This window comes from Lepidothrix coronata, unplaced genomic scaffold (assembly GCF_001604755.1).
Source record: "Lepidothrix coronata isolate B3197 unplaced genomic scaffold, Lepidothrix_coronata-1.0 Scaffold76, whole genome shotgun sequence".
NCBI lineage: Eukaryota > Metazoa > Chordata > Aves > Passeriformes > Pipridae > Lepidothrix > Lepidothrix coronata.
The window spans coordinates 3,234,576-3,256,018 of record NW_016690256.1 but is presented as its reverse complement, the minus strand read 5'-3'; the positions used below and the strand labels follow the sequence as shown (position 1 = coordinate 3,256,018).

Below are 21,443 nucleotides of genomic sequence, written 5' to 3'. Positions count from 1 at the left end.
TGACAAGCTTTCTTTTAACTTACTTGTGATAATGAATCTATCAGTAAAGCTTAAATGGTTGAACATTCAACTCAATTTGCCCACTTTATCTTGCTTTTCTTTTTACTTCAATATTTTTGTTTGTTTGTTCCAGTTCTAAGGTCTTTTTACCTAAATACTTCTATTTTGCCTAACAAAAATAAGTGTTTCTATTGATAAAAAATTGTAAATTTTGGTCTAATATTGAATTTGTGTCTGAAAAAAATTCAGTATAAATTTTACTTGGTAAAACTCTGGGGGGAAATGGCCTAATCTGAGCACAAAGGATTAAAAAGTAACAAATCATCATCAACCACAAGTTTCAATGAAGCTGGATGTTGTCTTTTAATTACTGAGCTTTTTGAAGTTGTGTGTATTATTGGTCCAAAATGCTATCAGTGATGAGCATAATTTACTTCTTGATTTTCTGGATTTATTTTAAATTCACTCAGAATGGAAATTTTGCCTTCCTGTATTTTTTATAAAAATTTTCACCTTTTCAATTTTAAATAAAATAATGCAATTTCAGGTTAGTAGAATGTGGAATCAAAAGTGGATAAAAACTATATGGCAAGTAATTCTACCAGTACAATCATCATCACGCTGAAAGTAAGATCTTGTTTGTTTTAGTTTCTAGTAAGATTAAATTGTTGTGCAGGCAGTGCAGGAGATTCCTTGATTGTGTTTCTGACCATTTCCTGATGCTGCTAGAGGGGAGAAGCAGGATTAGTTCTCTGCTTGACCTGCTGCTTACAACAAGGGAAGAACTAGTGTCAAAGGTGGTGATAAATAACAGCTGGGATCAGAGTGACCATGAGTTGGTTCAGTTCATGATTCAAAGGAAGTCTGGAAAGATATTCAGCAAGTTATGATTGTTAAGACTTCAGAAGAGCAGACTTCAGCCTTTTTGGAGAGTTGCTTAGCAAAATCTCTTGGGATGTTGCCACAGAAACATAGGGTCCATGAAAGATGGATGATTTCTAAATAAAACTTATTGAGAACTCAGAAAGGAACCATCCTGTTGAGCAGAAAGGAGGGGGATTCAGCAGAAGGCCTTTTTGGCTGAGCAAAGAGCTTTCTGATGACCTAAAATGAGAGATATAAGCAAGCATTGCTTGACTGCTTAATGACAAAATGAGAAAGCTGATTGATGTGAGCTAAGACTTAAAAGTGTCATAAAGGAAAACATAAAGTGATTCTGCAGGTGTGTGCTACTTTCAAAAATGAAGGTAAAATCTGAGGAAGGAAAAAGGTTTTGAATAGGGGGTAAGACAATGTACTGGCAGATAATATAGAAAAAGCTGAAGCACTCAACTTCGTCTTTGCCAGGCACTTAAGGGACCAGAAGGTAATTGGGATAGTCACCATAGATTTACTAAAAGCAATTTGTGTGCTTGTCTAGACTGGTTGCTTTTCCCAATAAAATGACTAGCTGCTTGGATGAGGTGAGAGGAGTGGCTGCCCTATACCAAGCAGTGCCACAGCACAGGTGCTGCCCTGAGCAGGGATGTCTCTTTGCTGAGTGAAAACACAGCTGGCTCCAAAGTCATACGTGGCCCATGTCATAACTCCCACAAATGTGCATGTGGAATCTGCTGTGGTGCACATGAGGAGTCCTCTTCTCCACTAGTTGCCACAGGGAGTGGCTGCAAAGGTATTTGTCACACTTCTTTTGTGGGCAGGAGAAGCTATAACATGGGGATCACCCTTTAAAACTCTTCTAACAGCCTCTCATCCAAACATAAGGAAGTGTTGGATGAACATGGACAACTAAGCATAGCTGGAAAGAAGATATGATTTGTAATGGTTTGGAAACCTCCTGGATAGTCTTTTGGGTATCTCCTGGATTGTATGTTGTATTACCTTGCTCGATAGCCTTCTCCCAGCGTGGCTGTGCTAATTAGCACACAACGATTTTGGTAAGGCTTTTGACACAGTCTCCCACAGCGCTCTGAAAGCTGGGGAAGAGTGGACTAAAAGAAGAGAGTGGGTTGGGAACTGACTTAACCACTAGGCTCAAAGGGTAATGATCATCCCTTGACATCTGTGGAGTGGTCAGTGATGAGCAGAGTAGCTCAGGATACCTGGGGTGTCAGTGAATATCTTCATCAATGACCTAGACCATGACACACAGTGCACCCTCAGCAAATTTGCAGAGGATAGTAAATTAGGAGGGAGTGGTTAACATGACAAATGGCAGAGTTGTATTCTAGAGGGATCTTGATATACTTGGGGGCTTGGCCAGAAGAAATCTCATTAAGTTCAGTAAGAAGTCTGCATCTCAGGTGGAAGAGTTGCACATGCTTGTACAGGGCATGAAACAAACATCTGAATTACAGCTTCATTGAAAATCACCTGGAGGTTACTGCAGACACCAAGCTGAACATGGACCCTGGAGTACACTCTCACTACAAGTCAGGTAATCAGCATACCAGGCTATCTTAGGAGAAACATGGTCAGCAGGAAAAGAGGTTATTTTCTAGAAGACTGTGACCAATTCACATTCTTTGAATTTAAGAGCTGTGGAGATGGTCCAACAGATTCTCAGAGCCCTAGATCACATGGACATTAGAGGGGTGTTGAGGGAGCTGGGACTTGTTTAATGTTGTGAAGACGAGATTAAGGGGCAACGTAAGAGCACCCTATAAGCACTCAGTAGCAAAGATGATGCAACCAAACTCTTCTTAGTAAAGAGAAGCACTAATGGCCACAAGCTCTGGCTTTGAAGATTCTGATTTCAATTTGAGAAGGAATTAAAACACCAGATGGGTAGAATAGTGCTGGAGTAGTGCTTGCTTAAAAGGGTTGTGAAATATCCACCCTTTAAGATTTTTAAGATTTGGCTAGGTAAAATTATGGCTGATCTAATATTGTCTATAATCCTAATTTAAGCACAAGATTGAATCAGATGACCTACAGAGATGCTTTCCAACCAAATTTTTTATGGCAGTAGGAAGAAAAAATAAAGTTTTTTGTTTGTTTGTTTCTTTTAGTTGTTTTGTGGAACATTTATTACTAATATAGCTGAGAGAGATGTCACAATTTTCTCTTTGGCATATTTCTGCCTTCCAATTTCTAGAAATATTGAAATTACAGCCTAAAAATCCTGCAGCTTTTAGGTGTTCTTTTCTTCTCTCTTTAGTGAACAACATCAGGAGAAAAGACCCATAAAAATAAAGAACTACCATCTCAAGGTTTTATTTCCTTTTTAGGTTCAGAAAATGGTAGCATCAAACTTCTGTGCTTCAGCTGATAAAAAATTCACTTTAACATTTAACTCTGGTTAGATATTAAAGATTCATGGATGGAAAAGCTGAGTTATATGTTTTGCTGTGGAAAGCATGTTTGATTTTTTTTTTCATGCATTTTTGCAAAATAGCATTTTCTGGGTGGGGAGGAAGTGCTGGGAATTGGAAGGGAGAAAAAACAGAACCAGTAAATTGAAGTCTCAGGAGATCTCTTTCTCTGTATTGAAAGTAGCATTCCTCAATTGTTTCTTGTTTACTTGTCTAAACTTGCTAGTTGAATTGACAATATTTTATGGAAACACTTTTAAATTTCTATTCATACACAGATTTGACTTTTCAGTATTAAACCATTACAACTAATATTATGGTTTCTGTGTTATAAAACTGTCAGTAACGATGGTTTTTGGAAGCACAGCAATGGGATAAAAGAACTGCAGCTTTTAGCAATGAGTCCTGAAAACTGTTCTCTGGGATCTTTACTGAGTTGACTTAGATCATCCACTGACAAGATAGTCTGCATGTTTTTAAAGTATACATTTGCTGAAAAGGGTTAGCTGCATTTCCTTCAAGTCTTTGGGTGGGTACATAATTTAAACTCATGTCTCCCAGTCAACAAAGGTCTTTGCTTGCTGTAGGTAGAACTTTCAAATGTTGAATTTTACACCATGTTTTTGACCTGATGCTACCACACGTGTGGTGAGTAAAGATATGTAAAAGACTACTGATAGAGTTATATGAACATGACAAGTAATTAGGAGCTTTCAACAGTCATTTGCCATGCCCTAAAGAGAATAAACTATATGTAGTAATATGGGAAGACTGATAATGCCTTTTGTTTATTCTTCTTATTAAATAACTTGTAAATTTGGCAGATTTAATGTTCAAGTTAATATTTTAATACTCATGTTTTGCCAGGGGCTGGATTTTTTATCTAGGGACAGCAAAGGTTTTATAACTGTTTTGCTTTAAAATTTGGTGTAAATTATATCTGTTATTTTTAAAGTAATTTTAATTAACCACTATTATTATCAAATTAAATTGCATTTTGTTTTAACCATACCAGTTTGGTCATTTAAAGGGATGGAGAGAGAATTATATACCTTAGTTCATGTTCTATTCTATTCTATGTTAAAAATTGCTGTGATATTATATTTTAAATACCATAATATTCCATACAAACCTTCAGAGTATTAAATTATGGGAGCCGATGAAACTGAACCCATACAGTATTTCTACTCTATTTATGAAAATCAATCTAAAAGCTAACATATATGTGTCTTTAGAAAAACTGCAGTTCATTTATCCTCCAAAATGTATTTAATATGTTTTGCAGTAAAACTCTTTCAGATTCCACACTTACACTGCAGTATATCAAAGCTTCTCACAATTTTGTCATGCTGACTAGATTGTTTAAAAAATCCAGCAAAATTGAGCACAGCATTACATGACCAAAGCTAATTTTTCTCTCTACTTATTTCTTCCATTCCTTTCTGACAGAGAGACATAGTCAGGAGTCATTCTGTTCTGTGCTCTGAATGCCCTGTGCTGTTAGATTTAACAGTGAAGGGACTGGAGGAATAGAGCTAGTGTGTTTGACAAAGGATTATGGTGAAAATGAGGGTGTGAAAATGAGGGAGAACTTGTAACTGGTGTGTGAGAAAGGAAATCACAAGAAGGGAAGGCTGGTATTTAATCAGGGAAGAAGATTTGGATTTGGAAAGGGAATTCATAACAAAACAGAACATAATTGAAAAATAGGTGAAGAGGCATGAAGAAGCAATGGAGAAGGGCAGAAACGGATCTCAGGGCTACAGAACCAGCAAATCCTTCAGTCAGTGAGACATGAGGTTTGGAATAATCAATAGTTGTGCAAGAAGACTAGGGCAAGGAACGGAGATAGAGAGCAGGTGGGAAAACCTGCTGATAAGGTGCTGGCAGGCTCAGGCTCAGACATCTCTTTCTCCAGAAAAATGGAGAAGAACACAAGGTTTCTGGGGTTTGCATGATGCATGTTTGATCCCAGCAGGCAGTCTGTCATGATAGCTCATGTGCATTGTCTGTCTGTCTGGAGGATGCCAACCTGGTGCTGCTACTGGTTACTCACCAGTAACTCAAAAGTAGAGTTCTCATGCTCTAGGTGTTAAGGTGGTGACTTTGCTGATGATTACATTGAATTCAATATGGTGTCCCAGAATAGAATTTCTTTCTTGGTTTAGTCTTTGATCAATCTAAGAAATTATTAAAAAAAAAAAAATTAAAAGAACACTATTTGAGTTACACATTAAATGTTCTGTTAAGGAAAGAAAAGAATGTTTCTTCTGTAAATCCTTGAATTGTACCCTTGGTGAAATACATTCCTTAGGTTTAAGCATGAAATTGCTCACTTGCAATGCAGCTATTTTATATTACGTGTATTTAATACACAAATTTGATTTTAACTAATTGTTAAACTTTACAGATGCATAATTGTCAGACTATTTTTTTGTTATTGAAATTTATTATGCTTATTTTAAGCATAATAAGTCTTGACTTGGGGGAATAATTTATATTAAAGTAAAAATTTAGTTATTGTCAAGTCACCAGATAATCTGTTATTCCTGCGTTATCTTTGCATATTTAAACAGGCCTGCCAGAGATCCCCAAGTAATAGGATTTGACTGTTTCTAATACCTCTAGTGGAATCTACTTAGAACTTAACACTTCTAAAAAAATTAATCAAATTTTAGAATCTGCTTTAGTGCTTGTAAGGAGATTTTTGAAATGAGATAGTAATATTGGCAGTGATAATGCACACAGAAATTCTAAGTAAAATTCAACAGTGCACAAAAGAAAAAGATAACCTTAATTACATACTACATATATCATGTATCGTTTATCATGGACATGAACTCTTACAGCAGCTCTTACTGCTTAAGACACCTTGGGGTGACTGTGATTAGTTCTGTGACATTGTCAGCTCAGTACTCAAGATCAATCAAGAAGGCAACTAGGAATGAAAATAGGATCTGATAGGAAAGGACAGGAGTGCAAAATATAATAGTTTTCTCTATGAATCTGTCGTGCATCCAAGTCTTGAACACTACATGGAGACAGCTGGAAAAACCTCCAGAAGAGGGTGACAGAGATGAGCAGGGCTATAGCATGGTTTCCAGGGGAAGATAAATAAGGAATAATTCCAGCATAGAAAAAAGATGTCAGAAAGAGATAGAGCAGATATCTGTGAAAGCACCCATGGCAAAGAGAAGGCAACAGGCAAGTACTATTAGCACTTTCTTACAACTCAGGGATTTTACAAAACATTGCCAAATTTAAAATATAGAAAATGGAAGTTTTTAAAATGTTACCGTGTGTTATCTATGTCCAACCAAGTTACAGCCTTACAGTACACAAAGGTAGAGCTTTCTGGATGTATCATGATCAATTTGTGAGGTTCAGTGCCACAGGGTGTCATGAAGCCTAAGAATATAAAAATGTTCAAATATGTGTGAGAATAAGACCTGATTCACGGTGGACAGGCTACTGACTACAATTTCCTTGGATTTAGTTTCTGGTCCATGTGGTCCTTGGTGATTTTCGGCAGCTGAGCAGGGAAGGGCTGTTCTTTACTGGCCTTATTTCCTAAATAGTCACTGCAAGGGACTAGGACCTTTGGACTGACAGTCTCACCATTCCTATGGTGAGCCTTCTTTTCCATTACTGCAATAGAAAATATTTTTTTTCAAATTAGGCAGTCATTTCACTTTATAATTCCTAATGGCTAAAAATAATGAGTGTAGAATTGGATGGAGAATAATAAGTTCTAAATTATGCTTACACTTTCCTTTAGGCCGTTTCATTTGAAAACTTCATTAAAATGTTAAAGTAGTATTGTTAAGAGGAACAAGGCAATCCTTACTTTTCACTACAGTGCTAAAAAATCACTTGTTTTGCTGTTATAGAAAACTTTAAGGCATATGAAAATAAGAGTTAACAATGGAAAAGTTGAAAAATTGTTAATTGTAGAATTTCCAGGTAGAACAAAGGTACTGTACTTCTATATTTTCTTCCAGCTCTTCACATTCCTTTTCTGTCTTTCATCAGGTTGAAATAAACATGTCATATCAGTCATTTGGTCTCATTTAAATTGCCAGGACACAACTTATGGAATAAAATCAACTTTCAGTTTTAATTTACCCTATTGAACAATAAGGTATATGATTATCCCAGGGAAAAAAAAAGTTGGAAACTTGTAGCATTGGGAGATTTTTTCTGAGATTGAATTTAATGTTTCCTGGCTATAGCCCTGCATACTCATATGCTATGAGAGTCTAGCTGGTTTCTTTCCATGTCATAAAAGGTTTTAAAATGTTTTAAAAACTGAAACCGTTAACATTTAATGTGCTATGTGTTGGCAACTGAAGCCTTCCAAACAGGATTCTGCAATTAAAAAAAAAAAAGTTAATTTTAAATTGAGGACCCTGAATGATGGTGAGGAGAGAATGGTTTTTAATAATTCCATTTTCTTATAATTTCTGTTGTGCAATTAAGTCAGCCTGAAACAATAACACAATGATGATCTAAACAAGGAATAATAAGGACAACGAACAACTAGGAAGATTTGCTTTCTTTATGCAATCTGTTATGAAATAAATAAATAAAACCAGTGTCAGATCAATTTTCTACCTCCCACTGTTACTGTTAGCTTTTCCACCAATTAGTTCCACCTTTCTGTGGGAATTGTGCCTTACTGCTGTTCGGTCTGTAATGAATAATTCCAGCTTCATGCTACCATTTAAAATCTTACCTTTGGTGTTAAGTGACTCAATTCTCTGTCCTATGAATTGAACTATTTAGGGAGGCATGTTCAAGCCATGCTATGCTTACTTTTACCGCTTGCATTTTCTGTTGCCTTTCCTTTGCTATTATATGCCTCATTCTCATGCTGACATAATTATTGCTGTACATGCAGACCTGCTAGTTGCTGCTCTCACTTATCACAAAACTTGGTTTTTAGCTCACTGATAAAGACAGTGATAATATATGTTTATCACTAAATAAACAGTTTAAAGGCAGAAAGGAAGCAGATCTGCTAAAGAAGAAGTTGCGGCAGTAGTTACTTATTTTTCAGACTAGGCCCATATTACATAATTACCCTTTAAAAGAGATATTACAATTATCCAAGATGTATATCATAATATTCATTCATTTGGCATTTTAAGGGGATTTTTTTCATAAGTATTAAAAAAAATTAAGATAATGGACCAAAGAAATTCCATCATGTAGTTCTTTGTTCTTCCTCATAATAAAAATTACAAAAGCTGCTTAGTGTTTATTTTTAAATAAAACCTCTGAAGCTGTACCTGCTGTACCTGAAAGTGATGCAATTGCACATAAGTTAGAGTGAATCTGTCATTAAATTATTTATATCTAGCCTTTACACTTTTCTTAAAGCATGCTAAATGACCTGCTGCATGTTCTTAAATTCATTTGAAGAATTAATGCATTATAAAATAAGGCATCAATGTTTATGTTCAGTCTGGCTCCTTTTTGCAAGAAAAGTTGAGTGACCTTGACTGTATTTTTTCAGAATGGCACATTAGAAAGTCTTTCTAAATAACATTCTCATTATCCCACGCTTTGAGAGAAGACAATCTGTTTCTGTCATAGCACTAGAGAAGATGTGCAAGACAGGATTTACCAGTTGGGCTGATCCGTTTGGAAAAAAGTTCTTTCTTTTTTCTGTGACAAGAAATATAAGTGACAAGAGAAAATGCTGCATTACAATTATTTAATAAAGCTGGATCTTTATAATCTTTTTTTTTTAAATACAGGATTGATGTCCTACAAAGTAGGCAGGCACTATTGTAGTTTATTATTACTCTATTATTATTATTATTATTATTATTGTTGTTGTTGTTGTTGTTGTTGTTGTTGTTGTTGTTGTACTTTGCCATAGAGAAGGGGAAGAAAATCAGGAGGATATTTGTAGACAAGCTGTTGCAGCAAGTATCTTGTATTACTTTAAGCGATTAGTGGCCTACATGGAACACAGTTTGTATGACCAGGACAGTGATCTGGCCCATATGTTTTATGCATTCTTCTACTTTATATTTTATATCCCAGCTTTCAAATATTTTTGAATTACTTGATTCATATTTACTAAACCAAACTGAGAGAGAAAATAACTTTATACTGAACTGAGCTGGACCCTGGATGTTACATATTGCTTTTTTTCTGTCAAGTTCTTGCTTTTCTGTGCCAATAAAATATACAGTCGGAGCCCAGATACGCAGCTGATAGCTGCTAGCATATTCATCTGAATAGTGTGAAGTATTAAGTATGAAGGGATGTACTAAAGGATCAGTGCAGTATGGGATCTCAATGACCTTGAACGGGGTAGCATCTGATGGGAAATAGGTGGGTATGGTAATCTCAGACCATTTCATAGGCCTTACAGAAAATGCACTTTTAACTGGAATTAACTGATACCCTGAATCCTATTCTAACCCAAGAGTCCAACAAAGTCCAAGTTTTAAAAGGATAAGAAGTATGAATTCATTTTCTTAACCTTAAGACCTCTCTCTTTAACTCAAATATGGGTTATGCTGTTAACTAGGTCATGGTATCACTTATATAATATCAATGAGTAGAGGATTTTATAATCAGTGCTGTGACTTGCTCCAGTTCCCTGTTATCTTACCACCTACCTGGCAAGAGGGACTTTGTGTTTATATTTGAAGGACTAATTTGATCTCAATGTCTAGGTAGATGTTGAATGTTTAAGTTCATTTTACTTTTGCAAGCAGCTTGTAACTGTCAATTAACAAAGAAATTCCTCATATCTCTCCATCTCTCTGGCATGATTTGTGTCTCAGCACAAGGTTGGATTGTCACTCACTGATGACAGTGTAATTTGAGCATTCATGCTATATTCAAGGGGTAGCAACACTCTCATGTCATGTACAACTCAGAGGAGACAGTTAACTTGGATATAGGAAGCTAACAAGTTGTTTGTGGACTGGTTAGTGTCTTAAGCCATGGAGAAATCTACAGTTTTTATTCATCTTCCTCCAGTGGGGCAATATTTCTTTAATTTTGTTAGGAGGTATCATTTATATTTGATATTTGTACTTGTTCTTTCTTATATTGCTTAAAAGCAAAAGTGGTTTCTGAGGGAATAAACGACAGTATTGGACAAAAGTGAAATAGAAGTGTTTTTTGTATCTGGATTTTATTTTTTGTGGTATTTTTTTTGTTTGTTTGGGGGGGGTTGTTTTGTTTTCTTTTATATTGAAAGCAGCAATTGATTTAGTTAATAAATTACTGAATCCAACCCTCTGAAACAAGTGTGAAATATGCCGATAAAAAATGATTGCAACTTTCAATATTTTTAAAGGGATTTTACTAAATGCTCGACAGAATGCTTTATAACCAAATGAGTGACAGCTTTGCTATTTTTCTATTTGGTAATCTTAAATTACCATTTTTTTGGCTGTAAAGTTTTCCCTGGGAAAGTCAGGCACAGAGAGTTCTCAAATCATGTGTCAGATTTCTATGAATAATGTTATTAACATTGAGTGAGACCAATTTTTAAAGTAGCTACTTCTTTTCCCCTAGAGGACAAACCTAGAAGCTAAAAACAAAGGAAATTAGGTTCTCTGTATCTGCCAGCAAATCCATGACTGTAATAAATTCTGGTACCTGTGAAACTCACAGCACAGCCCACACCCTTGTGAGGCACAGTGCAGCCAGAAGAACAAAAAAGTTCCTTAACTTCTTGGCCTTGTGTTATTTTCAGGCTTCTGAAATAAGATTTCCATCTAGCTAACACTGTGTTACAGTGATTAAAGACAGTGGCATAGCCTGGATCTTCTGGCAGAAGCAAGCATATGACAGCAATTGCATCTTGGCACTCTTTAGAGCAGAAATGTCAGGAAATGATGAGTCAGGGTTCACTCTGCCAGTGGGCCCTGGTGTATCTGCTGGGGCCAAAAAAGTAGTTGGAGAAGTTACATGGTGGAAATGTACTATGTATGTGGTGTGGGTTTTTTTTGAAAACTGCTGGATGTCTCCTGTGGATCCCCGGCTGGTTGGTACTAAAGGCTGCATTCCCTTCTCCCCTCTCCCAGGTGGCTCCTGGGAGGGCTGTGGTAAGTATTGACTCTCTCAGATGGGTGGCTGGAGAGAAATTTTGGTTTCAGGATCTTATTCGTTGTATCTAACTTCACAAGCTGCTGTCTGTAACTTGGAGTAGCGTTGCAAGTGCGGTTGCAGTGGCCTTGTCAACGAGGTTAACTGTTTCAGATGTGGTCTGCATAATCAGATTTTGAAGGCTGAATCTGAAAAGAGAGCAAAGAACTCTTGAAACGCAACAAATTGCCTGCCAATGAGATGAATTGCTCACACTGTTTGTTACCATCAGTGCTATTACAGAATATGGATCAATTTGACCACAACTCTACTTGCAAAGCCCCAGCTCACTGGGGCAGGAGTATGTTGTATTATAAAGTAATATGTCCTTCATCTGTATCATACATTAATGGGTAAAAAATACTTCTTTTCAGATAATAAACGTATTTTCTTCTATGCTGTACTCAAAATTAAGATCACAGAAAGCTGTGTAAAAGTAATGCTGTTTGATTTAAAAATAAAAATAAAAAAAGCAAAAAGCAGAGTATGTGGGAAAATTCTTCACTTTCTCCTCTTCAGAGATAATATATTCCCTTTCAGTGCCACACTTCCTATAGAGCAGTTTTATGGTCCACTTGTATTGTGTATATCTTTATATGCAGTTACTTGAATGCCATACTACTTTTACCAAATTCTAACGATTCCTTTAACAACACACTTTACTTGTCGGAAAATCCCTGTTGAAAAGGTCTTGACAGATTTACTATGCATGCTTTTAAAATGATTGCTGTGTTTGCTCTATGTTCTCAGCAACTAATATGCACCTGATCTTTTACTCTTGTCTCTGTATCACCAGGCCTCCTGAACCTGTTTACAGCACTGTGAACAAACTGTGTGATAAACCACCTTCTCCTAGGCACTATTCCCCTGTCGAGTGTGACAAAAGCTTCCTTCTTACAGCTCCCTATCCCCACTACCACGTAGGCCTGCTCCCTGACTCTGAGATCACCAGGTACTGCATGCGCTTCTTCCTCACCTCCTTTGTTAGAGTGCATGAACATCACTGGATTTATCTCATAGTTTGCATCTTCACCATAGATCTTTTTCTACAGCTTGTGCTTATTTTTTAACCATGCTTTCACATCTGTACCACTGGAAGATATATGCTGCCTTGGTATATAATTTTGGTCATCCAAATCCAGTGATGAACACAGGCAATGTTTTGATCCATTGGAATGGTGCTCTAAAATAGATTACATAATATGTATCACATTTTACAACTGAATTCAGTGTTTGTTTCTCTGTGAGTATGGAAGGTGACTAAGACTTCACTGAAAGCTATAGTAATTTGTTTTGATTCAGTCACTTTATTTCTGTTTCGTGCATGCTTAATTCACTGAGCATCTTTAGGTTTATAGGGCAGCTGCCTAAGCCATTCAGAAGAAATAGAGCAAAAAATAATCACCTCCCTCACCAAATCAGTTAAGAATGCATCCAAAATTTAGCATTTCCGAGGCTAGCTGTGCTCTGAGAGGACAGTTAGTAAAACCTAAAATGATGAACATTTCCATAACTGAAATAATGGAAGACCTTCCTAAAAAATATTGTCAGGGATTGCCTCCTCATAAATATTTAATGAAGAAAAGTATACTATCCAAAACTGTATGCTTGCATAACCCAGCTAATCTTCTATAGTCTACAATGATTGTAATAAATATTTGTATACAATACTTAGGAGACAGAGGAATATTTAGGCACAAATTTTCAAGAGTATTTCGTTTGTTAGGAAAAATCTATTATCTTTTATATTCTAGAGGAGAAGAAAAATAATTGTGTTTGGAGGTTTGATCACAGACATTTTCTACAGAAAAAGTTTTTCAAAGCAAAGAGTAATGTGGGAAGAGAAGAGCAGAAGTGTGTAAATGGAAAGTAAAACGGTAAACCGATGTAAGATACACTAACAGGAAAGAAACCCCAGGGATTAGGAAAGCAGCTGTGAAAGACATTTCAATGCTATAAAATAGAAAGCTCCATTAAAAAAGCAATAAGACAAATGCTAATGAATAATGTGACAGATGTGGCAAGACCACACAGAAGATGTCAGTTTATTAGAATGAAAACACTGTAGCTTCTAGAATTTATAAAAGATGCTTCGTCACTGGTCAAAGTGATTGGTCAAGCTGTTCAGGCCAGTGCAAGTTTGAACGAAATACATTGACTAGTACAATGTTATAAAAAGGTATAAATATTTGCACAAGGGTGCCAGGAACTAACAGATCTATTCACAATATTATAATTTCTCTGCAAATATTACCGTAAATGGAATAACTGGGCAAAAATTGTAAAATTACTTCAGGTCTTTAAGTATAGTGTACAGTGACATATGAGTAATTTATCTGTGCATCTCAGTGCTTTTGTGTGTTTAGAATGAAACAATGGAAGAGTTCATTACAGAAAGACTCTTAAAATGGTCCCTTTAGAAGGGAACGGTCCAGCTTGAACTAGAAAGTTGAATGAGCAGGTTCTAGGGGATTTTGAGGCCATAGAATTTCATGGCCTGCTAACCACAGAGAGAGCCAATTCATTGCCAAATGGTTGGTCTGTATAGACATAACTATCACGACTATGGAGAAGGGTTGGGGGAAAAGGATGAGTATGTTAGGGCTAATTCCTGCAACCACATACTTAGATGTCAGTAATCAGTGGAGCCCTGGAGAGCTCATAGAGCTAGGCTGTTTTGCCACCTGAAGGTATAATTCTGTATATCCTTTTGCTTTATTGTTGATTGAATTGAATACTTGGTCATCAGATATTTGATGACCTAACATCAGGATTTCGAAACCTGGGTATTGTTCTACTGAGTGTCAGTTAACAATTCTCTTAAAGAACAAGGTTTCATTTAACTTCATTCTACTTTGATGTAATATTAAAGTCTAGTCCCTGTATATTTAATCAGTTTGTCTAAATCAACAGTCCAAAAAAAACTGCAAGAAAAGAACAAAATATGGGAAAGGACACAACTCCTGGTTAAATGCTCTGCACTATACTTTGCTACATGCTGTGGTAGAGGCAACTGATTACTATAATTTGTACTTCCTTCCCACTGTGAAATAACATTCAGATGGAAAATATGACAGTTTTCCATGTTCTCAATACCATCATCTTTTCCACAGGACTCTGAATAATTGAGCATGGAGGAAGACATTTGAAATATTATTTCACCAAATGCCTTTGTTGAGGAAAGCGACAGCTTTACAATGTATCATGATTCAATTTCCAAATGGATTCAGTATTCACAGTTGGAGAACAGATTTTAGAAAAGTATTGATCTCATTTTAACTGTAATCCAAGTGGCTGTTTTTGCAAAAGTGTGCAGTGTACACAGCCCTAAATTTCACAAAGGCATTGTGTCTCAGGGCTGTATTGTGTTGAGTATTTTAAAGAATTAATCCAATAAAAGACTTCGTTTTAAACTGACAGCTGTGATACCACCATCTCTATTGGAAGCCGTACTAAAAAAAATCTTCCAAATATTGACCAGGTATTTTGAATGGTCTCCCTTTCCTCACCTGAATTCCTCCATATTAAACACTTAAAGATCTCCAGTCAGAAATAAAAAAGTTATCTCTCTGTCTTCCTGCAGACTTCCTAGAAAGAGTTTCATCACCATTTGTCAACCTCAGGTTTTGGTAGCTGCAGTTATTGTTGTATCTCAGTGCTCCAATATTTAGAATCTACTGTTGATCTGCAAGAAATTTAGTTTGACAAATGACTCTTCCGAAGGAAGAGGAACATGATGCTGTGTTCTCCCAACTGAAATGCTTGTAAGTCAGCCAGCACCTTTCAAATTGCTGCTCCAGATAAATTGTCAGCTACTCCTCAGATTATTGTTTTTTCAAGGCTCATTTACTTAATAGGCTGAGAATTCATAGGCCAAAGCTTTATTTGCCTATTATAAAATCAAGTTTATAACCCTTGCTTTTATGGTGGCCTGTCAGCTCCTGGGAGATTTGGAGGTCTAGAACAATATACTTGCATTTTAGGATAAGTGTAATTAGTTTTTTGATGGAATTATCAGTTCATATGAATTGATATTAACAGGGCTATGTCAGTGTGCAACACCTGAAAATCTGTACCATTGAAGGCACAAGTAGAGAGACAATTTTTGAGTAGCAAGTTTTCCTTTGTGGGAATGGATGCAGAGTATTCATTTATGTCATTATTGAAAGTTATGCCTATGATCAGAAGAGCACGGGCAGTGAAAGGATATCATAGTTCATGGATGTAACACTTTCTACAAACATGAGCCTTTGTTTCAGCACTGGGTAACACAATATATTGTGTTGCAAGTCTTTTTATTCTTTATATTCACATCTACAAAGACATATTTTAAAAATGCTTCAGTTTTGCCCAGAACTAACTTCCCTGTCTTCACTGAAATCTTTCTGGCACTCTAGTTGCCAGGACAATTTTTGTTAAAGGGCTGTCCTGCTATTGTTGACTTTTTTGATTTTTTTTTATTCTATAGATATTTGCTTTTTTTATAAGTCTTTGATCATGTGATTGAATCATTTTTATTTTTTTTTTTAGTAGATGCAGGGTAAGGAACTAACAGTTGGATTTCAGACTTTGTAGTCATGAGAGGAAATCTTGGGAACATGACTCCTCCCAAGAAAATAAACATTTTGTACATGTTTAGTCTAGCTTTTATAAACTTGCAGATCCTCCTCATGGTGCTTGGGTAGCTGGATTGAAAGTATCTGGCTTACTTTTTAAATCACTATTAGTTTTTTGAAGCCGGCTCCAGTTCTGGCTGACACTGTGATCTGCAGTATTAGCAAGGTAGTTAATGATTTTGTACTTTGTTTCCCAGTCTCTAAAAGAGGTTTAACAATGATCTCATAGAGCTTTTTGAAAACTAATCCTGTCAAAGACAATAACATTGTATTGCTAATGGCAGTTTGTGTTATTATTTAATTACATAAATTATTTTAAGGTATTTGATGAGTCAGATTAATGACAGCACATTTTGGAACCACCACTACTTTCTTATCAGTGGGAATTAGAGAGAGAAGATAACACTGGCACAAGGCTCTAGAGCAGAGGTTTTTGCAGAAAATAACATTCCATTAGCATAGGTATTCAAGGGTAACTGAGCATTGTGTAGGTCTTAAGAGCTACACGAACAAAAGTGTGCTGAAATGGATACAGGACATATGGCTAAGGAGACTAAAATGTCCAAAATCTTAATGATGTGTGGTGCTTCTTCGAGCGTGCTACTTCCTCCAACTGGGCACACAGGGGTCACTACACTCCAGTAGTCTCTGCAACCAGAGTAATGTATCTCTGCAACCCTAAGTACTGTTGCTTGTGGTTCCCTCACTTAATTTTAGAGATCCCTCCACAGGCTATGCAGGGACCACTGAGGTGGTACTGATTGCTTTTCACTGACCCTGGAAGGAAGTTAAGGTAGCTGCACTTTAAGGTGTGAATAGTGAGTCTCTCTGGTGCTCATTGCTACAGTGCCCTTTCTCATTATTAATATCTGAGCAGCCTTTTTCGTCACGATAACCTGCTGGGAACAAGCTTATTGTCAAAATGATGCATATAACTGTACTTGCATGTGGCTGCCTTCCAGGGAGGCTCTTGTCATCTTTATTGAAATTCACATTGTACAGGAGTACTCATCATCCCCTTTTCAATCCCATGTGTTTAATATGGGAATTATATCTCCCAAAACACATCTAACCATATTTTGTGTTTTTTGAAATGCAGTAAAAAACAATGATATTATGAAATTGAGTCTTCAATTTGCCTTACATAAATACAACTACCTTTCTTGAATTTAAAATTAAATTCTAGTCTTTAGTTGTATTCATTTACTTTTTTTTTTCCCTGTAGAAATTTCAAATACTGATTACAAAATGGGATATTAGTCTGTTTGGGGCAAATGGATTTAAATACTTGAATATTTAAAATCAGAGGACTGATCTGTGTTTAATATACAATCCAGCTGCAGACAGGAAGCTTATATATAATAAAGAACCACTACTAAATAGCATTGCTTAAAGACAGTGAAGGGGAATAAGTACACAATTCTTTTTGTGCATTTTTGAACATAAAAATAGGCAATACTGAGGCTCAGCTTATTCACTGTCAATGGAAACAAATAAATCTTACAGTCACAAAGGAAAAACATCTTTTGAAAATGTAACATACCTGGTTGAAATAATTCTTGGTGAAGTAGCCCTCTAAAACCATAGGGTGGCATTTTAAAAAGTGAACATTGTGGCTTTGCCAAATCACTTTGGCAAAGTGATTTTTAAGGCAAACCTATACACAGATTTGGGCATTCAGAGGCACAGAGCACATAGGAACCCCCAAACAATTTAAGACATTAAACTGGTCATCACAGGGGCTGGCTTAGGTGCTGATGTTCATACTAATGGGAATTGAAGTATATTGTTACTGTTGATTTCAGTGAGAATATGTAAGTGCTATAGCCTTCACTCCCTAAACAACATCTTTAGCAATTCAAGCACCTCTTTAACTCCTAGACCTTTCTAAAAATAAGCTTGGAGACCTTGACACACACAGGAACACACATCACAGAAGGTGACAAGATGCAGCCCAGATGCATACAATCACATGCACATTGTGCTTGACAGGATTGTGCTGCTTCTGAAAATAGCTGCAGATCTCCAATGTTTTATAGATATAAGGCAAAACAAAATCAGCATAAACTGTGTTGATTAACTGCCTAAAACTTAAATGCAGCATCTGAATGTAGATTTTCCCTGTTTGTAAATCAGCCTCCTGAGGCCTTTAAATTATTTAGGATCTTTTAGAAAAGATAGAAGTTAATTGTGGTTTTTCCTTATCACTTTCAATTAGCAAATTAAAAAGTCTTAACTGGAACAGTTTCCTATAATTTCTATTTAATCCTGACTCACGTGTTCTCTTCAAGTAAATGATCCAGTCATATAACTGTGAGAGTTAATGAAAGAAAGATGATGCTGTCTTTCGGCCTCAGCTCTCATGTTATTTTGCATGGATGAATCTCTGACCCTAATAAGCACAAACATTCCTACAGACTCGCTTATGTGCTTTCCTTTTTTTAATGAGGAGTTTCTATTTTGGATGCTATTAATGTAATTGTTAGGAAGATGCAGCTTTTAAAAACTCAGAGAGATGCTTACAGGAGAATCTTAACCTGCAAAGGTATAACATCTCTACAGTTCAAGTGTTTAATTACGTAAAGTTATAGAAGCCTTTCAGGTTAAGATGGGGTGCTTCAGGTTAGAGTGCTGGACTTTATTTGCTGTTTGCTGTTGACTAATTCTCTTTAGTTAAGCAAGTCACTTAATTCTATTTGCTTTTCTATCTATCAGTAAAATAATCTTCTTAGTTATATTGAGAAGGATAACTAGTCTCATTAAACAGAATAGAATAAAATTTTAAAACAAGAAAAGTTTAGGTGTTTGTTCCATTCCATCATTTGGGAAATGTTTTATAATTTTTTAATATGGTTTGACATTTAGAGACACTGTGCTTTCGTGTGCTACAGATCTTTTATTCAATTCTGCACCCATGGAAATTAAACTGTATATTCTTAGGTCATAAAAAGGACAGAAATATTAACTGGGTTCAGTTAAGTAGCGGTATTATCTTTACTATGCCTTTAGAGAAGAAAAAATATCAATTCTCAGTAAGAAAACATCTTTAAATCACTAGTATTAATTTTTTTCTGCTGTTATGATTACAAACAGAGCCACAGGGGAACAAAGGAAAGATGTCTCCTTTCTTTCCATGTCTATCAGCAAGCTCTGAAACTCAGTATCCAAGTCACAGAAAAAGCTCCCAAAGTATAAAAAGACAATCCCTATGTATGTTTCTTTTAATTAGTGGTGAAGACTGGAACCAGGAGACTAGAAAGGTATCTGACTATTTTTAATAGGTTTGTGCCCTGAATGGCCAGGGCATTCTGTCATCTGGTATGGGGAGGTTGAGGTGGACCATGACCCTCAAAATTGAAGTTTTACCTAATGTCTGCCTCCGAGATTGCCATTCACCACTAACACTGGCTACAGCATTTCTGGCTAGATACAAGGTGGGAGTGATGCTTCTGACTATCTTATGAAAATCCAGTCAGTTCCTAACTAAGTCTACACAATAACTTTCTTGTTTGAAATGGTCCTTTCTGTGAGACACATTACTGTTTTCAGTATATGTAAGCACGCTCTCAAACATTTTGTTCTGGTCTCTCAAAATCCCCTTGAAACAGTTCTTCCAAAATGATAGAGCACTAAAACTCCAGATACAATGTTCAAATTCTTCTGAGTGTTGGGAGAAATTTAAATCCACATTTTTATTATTGGTTCAGTATCTGGTTCAAGTATATTCAGAATAAATGACAAAAATTTGTCAGAAAGTGTCACTCTGCATAGGGGTGCTACAGTAACAAGCTAATGGACCCATTCATTAATTCAAATCTTGTCCAAAGTGATGAAAGTGGTATTATTACCTGACAACTGTCTAAAGCCCACTATGAGAAATGGGTTTGGAGATTTCACTTTCATTCCTCTGGACAAGTTTCCACATCATAAAAATCATCACTTCATCTGTCACAGTAATTGCTAGACTCTTGACTCATCAGAAAAACCAAGAATAAATTTAACCTGGAGAACAAATTACTCTTTTTACCCCAAGAGAGGGTTCTTTGAGCTAAGAAATTAAATATTACTGTGGAGGCGGGGTAAATAAAGACATCCTATGGTTCCCCATACACCTTCTCCCCAATGCCTGTTGGGAGAAGAGTCGTTTCCATGGGTTGTAACTACAGAGAAAAAAGCAAGAAAACTTTCTGGCTAGAGCAAAGAGCTAGGAACTGAGAAATTTCCCTGTGTCACTGACAAGTTGTATGGCCTTGGAAAATCAAGACTTTCCTTCAATTTTGTCTGGTTATGAAATAGGTGATGTGCCCACAGACACCACCAGCAGCCCTTGGAATTAAAAGATATTTCTAACAGTTGGAAATATGCAAGATTTTCTGCATTGTAGAAAAAAAGTGATCATTAGTACTAAGTGGAGTGAAAGGAAGCATCATGGAAAGAGGGTAGGATCTCATTAGAGCAGTGCAGTTTATCAGGGAAATGTGAGACAATTATAACAACAGTAATAATGAATCTTCCCTCAGCCCAGCACTAGTGTTGTTTTGCACTACAGTTATCCCAGTGGAATAATGTAGTGCTGACTCAAGCCCCCAGATTATTTTGTATTTAATTATCACCATTTATTTTTCTGGATATAAGCTCTCTACGTAGATGCTTGCCAATATGTCCATTGCTGTTCATTTTGTCAAGTAAGGTCTGACTTTGAACAGGATATATCTAAAAATGTGTTTGTGACATAGAAATCAGAAGGTAGCAGTCTCTGAGTCTGTGCTAGGCCAATGACACTTCAAGACTATTTTAGGACACTGTTGTGGAAAGCGTTGCAAAACTGAATGAGTTGTTTAAACTTGTAGCTTAAATTTGTAGTTGCTGATTTCACAGCACTTTACTTCTTCCGTCCAAAAAGTATAAAATACTAATTAATGGAATAGTCAGAAGTACAAAAATACTTAATTTAAAAAAAACTTTCTGATATTTACTTTAAAATTATTTAGCTTTTTGCTTTTTTTTTCCTTGTAATCTAAACCCCTAAATATGTTGCCTGCAGTGAGATCTAAATATGACTTCAAAACTTAAAAATTTCTGTTGTTGATCCCACTTCCGTTCAGAATCATAGAATCATAGAATCAGCTGGGTTGGAAAGGATCTCTGAGATCATCAAGTCCAACCCTTGATCCAACACCACCGTGGTTACTAGACCATGGCGCTAAATGCCACATGCAGTCTCATCTTAAAAACCTCCAGGGATGGAGGATCCACCACTTCCCTAGGCAGCCAATTCCAATGCCTGATTACCCTCTCTGTAAAGAATTTCTTCCTAATATCCAACCTAAACCTCCCCTGGCAGAGCTTAGGACCATGGCCTCTTGTCTTACTGATAGCTGCCTGGGAGAAG

At 36.3% G+C, this 21,443-nt stretch overlaps 1 protein-coding gene across 19 annotated transcripts in view; it reads left to right on the top strand.

Moving 5' to 3' along the window:
- The window catches only part of DLG2 (discs large MAGUK scaffold protein 2), a 997,608-nt gene that overhangs the window by 724,866 nt on the left and 251,299 nt on the right, over positions 1-21,443 (top strand). For 17 of the 19 annotated variants that reach the window (XM_017819622.1, XM_017819624.1, XM_017819620.1 and 14 more), the window contains one exon: positions 12,232-12,387. The exons of the other annotated variants lie outside the window; for them this stretch is intronic. In XM_017819622.1, coding sequence (XP_017675111.1) covers positions 12,232-12,387 — 156 coding nt within the window. The remainder of the gene's footprint in view (positions 1-12,231; positions 12,388-21,443) is intronic. 19 annotated transcript variants of the gene reach the window in all.